Source organism: Centrocercus urophasianus, unplaced genomic scaffold (assembly GCF_019232065.1).
Source record: "Centrocercus urophasianus isolate 14NV4802_14NV808 unplaced genomic scaffold, USGS_Curo_1.0 seq_15, whole genome shotgun sequence".
In the NCBI taxonomy this organism is placed as follows: Eukaryota; Metazoa; Chordata; class Aves; order Galliformes; family Phasianidae; genus Centrocercus; species Centrocercus urophasianus.
In genome coordinates this window covers 3,090,422-3,099,283 of record NW_024884697.1, presented here as the reverse complement: position 1 = coordinate 3,099,283, position 8,862 = coordinate 3,090,422, and the positions used below count along the sequence as shown (strand labels likewise).

Here is an 8,862-nt window from a genome sequence, read left to right as displayed (position 1 = left end):
TCAAAAACATGTTGTAAGGCTCTTGTGATTTTTGAAACTGTTTTGGCCTTTCTGCTTCTTTTGTCACTTAAAAAAACGGATAAAGTAAGCCACTGAGGAGGAAAGAAGAAAGAAGGGATGAAGGAGTTTTCTGGCAAAAGAAGCTGGCATAACACATTCACTCTTTTGGAAAGAAAGGAAATTTGCAGACGTTTCAGTAATCCCACTGGAAAGGATTGAAATACTGTGAGGATCCAGGGACAGAACAGCAAACTATAGCGTAGTTTGGCATAGCGAAGTTTAGCATAGTGTAGTTCAGCATAGCACAGCATAGATATATAGCATAGTGTAGTGTAGTATAGTGTAGTGTAGCTAGAGTATTCTGTCACCTTATACTATGCTATGCCACATTTTAATGTTTCAGTAAAAATTTCTACAGCCTCAGTTTGCTGTTACAAATCCTTTCTCCATCTTTTCAACAGATCACTTCTCAGGTTAAGACCTAAAACTGCATTCAGAGATTCACAAAGAAACCAAGCAAAATTTCAGCCTTTCAGCCCACTGCCATGGAATTGCTTATTAATTAAACCCTAAGCTCCAATTCAGCTCTCAGATGCATGTGTACAGTCAGCAACACTGCTTCTCTTGAAGAGACAGTTTCTAGTCTCAGAAGTCACTCCTTAGGTAATTCTGCACTCCTCAGGCCGAAACAGCATGATCTGGGCAGCACTCTCCTCCTCCACATTACTGCAGGTCGTGTTCTGTGTTGTGGCTTTTCGTGGAGGTGAGGGGAATTGATGTGCATGACTCAAGAGGAGACATCCAGAAGGTGAATGGGAAGGATGGGATCACATTTTCTTGATAAATAGCGTAATGATAGATGGGACTGCCTTGTTGTATATCTTTATGCTCCTTTGTAGCTCATGGAAAGAAACTGATTTTGTCCATGTCATGCCTGACAATTTGATTACCTGCTTCCACCATAAAAATGGATAAATACTACTATTTGTGCTAGGTCTAATTCACACCAGGTACAGTACTGAGAGTCCAGTCAAGAGTTCAGATGAGAACACCAGCTCTGGAGAAGTCAGTGTACCATCATAAACAGGAAGGGGAATGGCTGTTCACAAGGGTGGATAGTGATAGGACAAGGGGGAATGGTCTTAAACTGAGACAGGGGAGGTTTAGATTAGATATTAGGAGGTAATTTTTCACACAGTGGTGACACACTGGAACAGGCTGCCCAAGGAGGTTGTGGATGCCCCATCCCTGGAGGCATTCAAGGCCAGGCTGGATGTGGCTCTGGGCAGCCTGATCTGGTGGTTGGCGACCCTGCACACAGCAGGGGGGTTGAAACTACATGATCATTGTGGTCCTTTTCAACCCAGGCCATTCTATGACTCTATGATCATAAGATTCCTGTCCTACTGAATAAGGTGCTCCGCATTTATGTCCCTCATAGGCCTTCTGAGCAGAGGAGATCCTCAGCACACAGAACCCATGCATAGCGCTTCAGAGGAAGGTTAGCTTAGAGCTGAGTTATATATAAAACATCCAGCTTGCATTTAAATCAAATAGTCAAGGGCTAAAACTAGCCATAGAGCTTGGACTCAGTATTAACTCAGCCACTTAAGTGGCTTTTGCCACTTAAGTGCTCTGTGCTCATAAGGTACTTAAGTGATATTTAAGTTAACTACCTTAAAGACAACTTAGGAACACCTCCATGATTGCAGTCAGAACCTATGTGACAATGGTGGGTCCTGTCCAGGAAAAGCAGTATTTGGGACCCCATACCTGGAAGCTAATTACCAATGCACTGAAGAGATGGAGTCCTATGGAACAAAATTTTATTAAAACGTTAATTTCCTAACGCTTTAATTCATTCCTCTCATTACCACCAAATGGGCTTAATTATTTTTTAGGTAAAAGTAACAACATTAAAAAACAGTGTGACCACTAGATGGCATGAAGTGCTCAAATATGCTGCCCCAAATATTTAAAAAACCCGAGATTTCTGAAGGCAAAAGAACAAAAAATATATATGGAAGAAATAAGTGCTGAGGAGGCTCAGCTCAAAGCGATCCCTGAGCCCTACTTTTACTCTTGGAATAGGTGGGCTTCCTCAGCATTTAATGGGGAGAACAGGATCTCAGGCAGGTATTTTCTGGTATGTGCCAACTGGGCTGCTTGGCAGCCAGCCCTCTCCATGGCCAAAAGTCCTCTGGAAATAAGTTTTCATGCACTGTCCATTGAAGCATTTGGAGCCACAATGTGCACTCTGTTCCTCAGAATTAAATTGTGTTATCCTGGCTTGCAGCAGGGAAGGGATGCTGACAATTTATGTCTCTTATGAGATAGACAATTTCCCCTTTCCTAACTGAATTTCGTATCTGAAAATGTCTAGTGGCCCAGATAAGTTTTCTGCAAGGAAATGCATGTACATGGGGTGCTACTGACATGCATCTTCCTGTACACCAGCCGTTCTGGGAGATGATACTGCAGACATGTACAATAGGCTTTCTCTTGCTTCAGCTTTTTCTCTTTGCATTATTATTCAAAACCACCCAGCAAGCTGCTTTTCTGCCCGTGATGACCTTTTCAAAGAGTGTTCCACAGCAACACCGTGGGCAGACTCAGATTTCCCTTCTGAGGCCCTCTGGCAGACACTCTGGCATCTTTAAAATTTTCATCCCAGATCAGAGCAATATCAGAGTTTGAAGTTCTAAATTCTCATATGGGCAATAGTGCACACAGCTAATGGCAATGGGAAAACAGCAGCCACTATGTCACCAGAAAAGTCCTGCCTGGAACACAGGCAACTCGAGTTGGGATAGAAGTTGGGACCACAAGGTTCTATCCAGGTATTTCTTTGACTGACTAAGGATTGAAATAAAATATTTAATGTAGTACTCCAAATTTCACCATAACTGTTTTTAACTGTGGACATTTATTTGTCATAGAATCATGGAATCATTAAGACTGGAAAGACCAATAAGATCATCTCATCCAATCATCAGCCCATGTCAGTGCCTGCTCTAAGCCATATCCCCCAGTGCCACATCTACACTTCTCTTGAACACTTCCATGGACGATGATTCCTGCACTGCCCTGGGCAACCTGTTCCAATACCTCATCACTCTCTGATAAGAAACTGTTTCTAATACTCAACCTATCTGTTTGTGCAATCCTCTGGGACTCAGCAATTGCCTAATCAAGTTGCTGGCTTTGATTGCCAATAAATTCTGTGCTTTATTAATACTTCACGTAGTTTTAGTTCCATGATTATACACTTCTAGTTGAGCATTTAATGTGTGAAGTGGGTATCTGGTGTCCCATTCTTCTGCCTAGAAGAACAAAGAACTGGAAATCTTTCATCTAAAAATCTGTACATCATAGCACAGAGTTAATGACTAAATGTGTCTGCAATCTGGTTTCCTCAGCTTCAGTCTGGAGCCTGGGTTACCCTTTCTCCTGATCTAAAAGGCACCAATATTTTCTTTAACTTCAGCAACTTCCTACAGGGTTTATTTAACTACTGGTATGGTGACAATGAAGAAGACCAGTCCTATCTATGAGCACTGCGTGGAAAAATGGGGATGCGGATGCGTGAAGGCAGAGCAACATCAAGGTTTATGTGTTTGTATGTCAACAAGAGAGATTCCTTGACACAACACGATCCATCACAGGTGAACTGTGCAGTGAAGCTCACCTGCCAGCTCGTGTCTTTCCCCCGTCTCTGAACGTGCTGTCTGGAGGTATGCCAGGCAATTTAATTTGGTGAGCTCCCACCTAAAGAACAGCTGCTCATCTTGCTAAGCTGGCAAAACTCAGAATCAAATACATCTAATGCAAACAGGCACATCTGAGTAATTGCTTATCTCTATCTCCAACAGTATCCCTGGAAAAGTGACTTCCATGTTCCCCCTCAAAATCAGGAGATCATATTCCAGAGGTGGAAGAAGGGATAATGCAAGCAATTTATTAGGACCTCAGGCATAATATTCACATGCAAACCTAACAGCATCTGAACCATGATTAATAAAACACAGCTTGGTCCTATTAAGCTATGTGCCGTGTCCTTACGTGCACTTACTGGGAGCCTGAGTAGAACTGGCTTTTCTAATCGTTTTAGGGAGGGCAATGTTTTCCCCACCTCATTCCCTCAAACAATTGGTTAACCCATGCCTATTCTGAACTTTTTCCTTTCACCAAACATGCCCAGGATAAGCTACTGATGCTACAGTTCCTCACCTGTGCAATGGGAGAAGCAGAGTGAGGGTTAGAAACAAGCTGAATTCCAATCAGGAGACCAAGAGCGATAGCTGGTGGGTTCTGGACAGCTTTTCCCAAATGTGTCCTGACTGCTTGCTCAGAGATTATTTCAAACTGGCAAACATCTCTAGGTATTTTTTGACTTGCTTTTATGGAAGCGACTTGTTTTTTTCTAAGTTTTCCAAAACAACAGGAAAATCATCCTTTACGTATTATTGCAAATGCCTGTTTTGAGACCTGAGTACATGCTGGAGAGCTGCAAGTTCAGCCATGGATCTTGGTCAATGAAACTTGGAGAGGGGAGGCTTAGAAGCATCCCTAATGTTAGTAGTGAGGGTACAGGATGTCACAGTCCTGATTTTCACCCTACTCCTGTGCTCAGTTCTTCCATGTCTGAGCTGGATAAGACAAAAAGAAGCTGAATACCAGCTGCAAATTGCTTCAATTGTTTCTCTGGTCCTCACAGAAGGTCTCAGAGAGAAGCACCGCCTTCTCGAGCATAGTATGGTGTCAGCTTAAAGATAGTCATCCTGGGGTTATATTTTTTCTTTACTACTGTGTTGTATGCATACCAATTTGCTAAAGAAGAGCTCCAAAGGCATTGGCACTGCCGTTCCTTCCTTTTAGCCCATCTCCAGCTCCCCTCATCCCTGCTGAATGGGGTCCATGTGCCTTCCTGCCCTCCAATTACACATAAGGGATTTTAAGGATATAAGGTTCATAGGTTATATGTTCTCAGAGGACATATGCTTTCAGATAAGTACACACGTGTCTGTTCAGAAGAAACTCTAGAAGGAGAAACTTTTGGGTTCTAGTGATCCAGTGGTGTGTTTACACCTTCCGACAGGGCTGGGAGGACATTTTGGCATCAGGCTGGCAATATCATAGAATCATTAAGGTTGGAAAAGATGACTAAGATCATCCAGTCCAACCACCAACCCATCCCCACCATCCCCACTAACCACATCCCTCAGTGCCACATCTCCACGGTTACTGAACACCACCAGGGACTGTGATTCCACCACATCCCTGGGCAGCCTGTGCCAGTGCCCAACCATTCCTTTTGAGTAGAGTTCTTTCCTAATATCCAACCTGAACTTCCCCTGGCACAACTTGAGGCCATTCTCTCTCATCCTTTTGCTGTTTCCTCGGAGAAGAAACTGACACCCACCTCACTACCACCTCCTTTGAAGGAGATGTAGACAGCAATAAGACCTTCTCTGAGCCTCCTCCTCTTCAGACTGAACAATCCCAGTTCCCTCAGGCACTCCCCACAAGGTCTGTGCTCCAGAACCTTCACAGCTTCATTGCCCTTCTCTGGACACATCCCAGGACTTCAATGTCTCTGTTGTAGTGAGGGGCCCAGAACTAAGAAGGGTACCGAGATGTGGCCTCACCAAAGAAAGGTGCCAAGCCTGTGGTACTGAGCCACCCACTGGACATTCACCACATTGGGCTGGAGCTGAAGCAAAACAGCCTCAGTCTCTGATGGCCTAGAGCTGGAAAGTGAGAACACAATGGTTTGAATCTTGAAAGGACTGCGTGTGAAAGAAAAGAGAGGAAAATTGGGTCTGCTGGAGCTGAGAAACTACCAAGGAGACAATGAGAGAGAGGGATGAAAGCACAGCTCTGGGGCACGATGTGCCAAGATAAGGTGCCAGGCCAACACCATGCTGACAGCTTTCCTGGGCTGCCTGCAGCCTGGTGGGGAGGCAGCAGGCGGGGTGCCAAGGTGAGGGTGCGGAGGGAGCCCTGCCCTGTGCTGAGAAACCAGGCCCTGGGGCTGCTTTCACCAATGAGACAGAGATCTTGGCAACAAGAAGGAGGAAGTGTTGCTGCTGCCATGGGCTAAGTGAGGTGAGGCTCAGCCCATCTCATGGCTGCCCTCACACTGTGCTTCGCCTGTACCTCCCTCAGCACCCTACTGCCTGTTCTCTTCAGTAGAGGCTGAAGGGGAAGAGGGAACATAAAAATCCCTTCAGAGAGGGTGAAAATGTACAGTTGTACCCCTCCTGGGCAAACCTTCAAGTATGCACTTGGATCACGCTCCCAAAAGGGTGGGCAGAAGAATGCTTTTATATACTAACTGTGGCATAAGTCACTCCGGGCTGCCCAACATAATGGTGAATAGCATAAGGAGACACACAGAGGCTCTTTCAGCTGCCACCAGCAGCTGAAAAGAGTGCCCTGCTGGTCCCTGAGGCACCAGCACCTCAGGCAGCAGCCATCTTGTGTCCTGTCCCAGCAAAAGAAATGGCACTTCACATAGGGCCGCTGCAGGGTTGGGGTGCTGCTGACACTGAAATCAAAGAACTGCTAAGGTTGGAAAAAGACTTCTAAGATCATCTAGTCCAACTATCAACCCATCCCCACCATGCTCACTAAATCACATTCCTCGCTGCCATATTTCCATGTTTTTTGAACACCTCCAGGGACGGTGACCCCACCACTTCCCTGGGCAGCCTGTTCCTATGCCTTACCAAGTCCCCCCAAGCTGCCCATCCCTGTATCTCCATGCAGCATTCCCTTGGCAAGTTCTTCCTTTTGACTCCAGGCTGCCTGGGAGGACCTCCTTGACTGTCCTCCTGGTTGGGGTGACATGAGGACATGTGGCTGCAGCTCAGGGACCCCCAGCTCTGATCCCCTCTGTCTGTCTACCCATAGGAGGTGAGAAGGGGGCTGTGGGCAGCACTGAGAAGGGCATGAGGACTGTGCCTGTAATCCCAGGCTGAGGGGAAGTGACTGCAGGATAGAAAACCCTGGCAGCCAGAGAAACTCTGAGTGGAAAAGGGGCTGGTCCCAAGCTGGGAAGGAGGAGAAGAGGGTGGATCGTCTCGCCTCCTGTCAGCCTGCTCACAGCCTGTCCGCAGCACAAGCAGCAGTGGAGGCAGTGAGGCTTTCCTCCTACCTGCTGCCCCTCCACCATGATCCTTTGGCTATGGCTCTGCTGCTGCTTCCCTGCTTCTGTAGGGCAGCCCGACTCGGAGCTGATGGCAAGGTACCTGGAGGAGAAGCTGATGGCAGACTACAGCGTTGCAGAGCAAGTAGGTGTTAAGACAGTTGTTATTTGGGGACATCTGGTGGCTTGTGCCCCGTTAATTGGCATGGATTAATTGAAAGTAGCCAGCTGGAGAACTCTTGGATTGGTGTGTGTCCAGGGCTGTCAGGTGAACAAACTGCCTGGATAGCCCCTGTGGTGACAGAGAACTGACAGTAAGAAGAATGCGCTGAATTTGTCACTCATTTGCACTTTCTTCAGGGTTTGGCATTAACATGCACAGCAGGCTGCTAAAAGTGAATTTCTTGCATCTCTCTGTGCAGTATGCCTCTCTGCTGTCCCCATGGCTGAGAGCTCAGGTGGTTCTTTGAGGTAAAGCCCCAGCACCCTCCTGTGCTGCCAAGGGTTGTGGTCTTAGTGCCTCTGGAGAGCTGGCATCCTGATAGCTGTGTTAAACAGTGTGTGCTGCAGGGACAAGAGAGTTAATGCAGTCCCCTGGCCTTGCGCCAGTCTGAGTAATTCAGAGCATTTCAGGCCCGGAGGAAGGCTTTTCTGCCCTGTCCTTTGGTCTCAATTTTACCGTACTTGATTTTTAACTGAAGCTGGATGAAAGGAACTTCCATGTATTTCAGCTAGTGAAATGCCTCTTGACTAGGGGAGAAAAAAAATAAATTCTGCGAGTGATGACTGTTGTATTGTGCCATTGTGCAGCTTAGATTTTCTGGAAAAATGGGCCTGAAAGGGCAATGAACTTTTTGCATGTTAGGAATGACATTGCAATAGTAGTTTAGAGGCTGCGATTTAAAAGACTGAATGCTAAACCTGTGCTCACATCCTTCAGGTCTATAGTGGACATCATGGGTGACTTTACTTAAGTTACCTAAATACACAGTTACCTTAACTTGATGAGATCTGAGAGGCTCTGTAGTATCTAAGACCTGTAGATGTGATGCAGGATCTACGAATCCTGATGGATGCCAAGGGGGATACTCTACAGTGCCATAGGCAGCACTAGATGTCTGTATTTGGCATCTTCTGTCACACATAGGAAGACTTTTCATACGTGTCTGTACCTGTCTTAGAGTTAGTCATTCAGTTGCCCATTCCTCCCATACTAGCATGGGAAGAATCACTCTACAAGAGTGTTCATCTCTCTCCTCTGGGAGGTCCTCAGCAACTTTTTTGCCAATCCTGTTTACTGCAGACACATATTTCTTGTTGAGGAATTTAGCAACAATCCAGGACTGTCTTGCACACCAAGCTGTACAAGTGATAAACCATCTTCAACACTGTCCTGCTAGTTGAATGGCATCTGGGAGCACTCATTCATCTGCTTATGGGGAGAATTGTTAGGGAGCTAGGGCAGATGACAAGAGGCTCTTTATCACCATTACACCAGATGCAGTTCTGGTCAGGTCTTCAGTGGTTGTTATTTGCTACTGCCCAGCTTATTCTTTGTATGCCATGCTAAGATGTCAGGAGCAATGGAATCAGTACTAGCAGTTGTTGGGCTTTAATTAGAGTGCTTCAGAGGGCTTTAAAGATAAAAATTGGTGGAAAGTTGGAAATTGTTCTATTAGATGATGTTAGTGAAGTAGGATGTTTTAAAAATA

The 8,862-nt window shown here is 45.8% G+C and overlaps 1 protein-coding gene across 1 annotated transcript in view; it reads left to right on the top strand.

Annotated features, from left to right (window-relative positions):
- The first annotated feature begins 7,078 nt into the window (after positions 1 to 7,078).
- ITIH5 (inter-alpha-trypsin inhibitor heavy chain 5) overlaps positions 7,079 to 8,862 on the top strand; it is a 48,534-nt gene continuing 46,750 nt past the window's right edge. Inside the window, exon 1 of the mRNA XM_042815767.1 lies at positions 7,079 to 7,295. Coding sequence (XP_042671701.1) covers positions 7,176 to 7,295 — 120 coding nt within the window. The 5' untranslated portion in view covers positions 7,079 to 7,175. The remainder of the gene's footprint in view (positions 7,296 to 8,862) is intronic.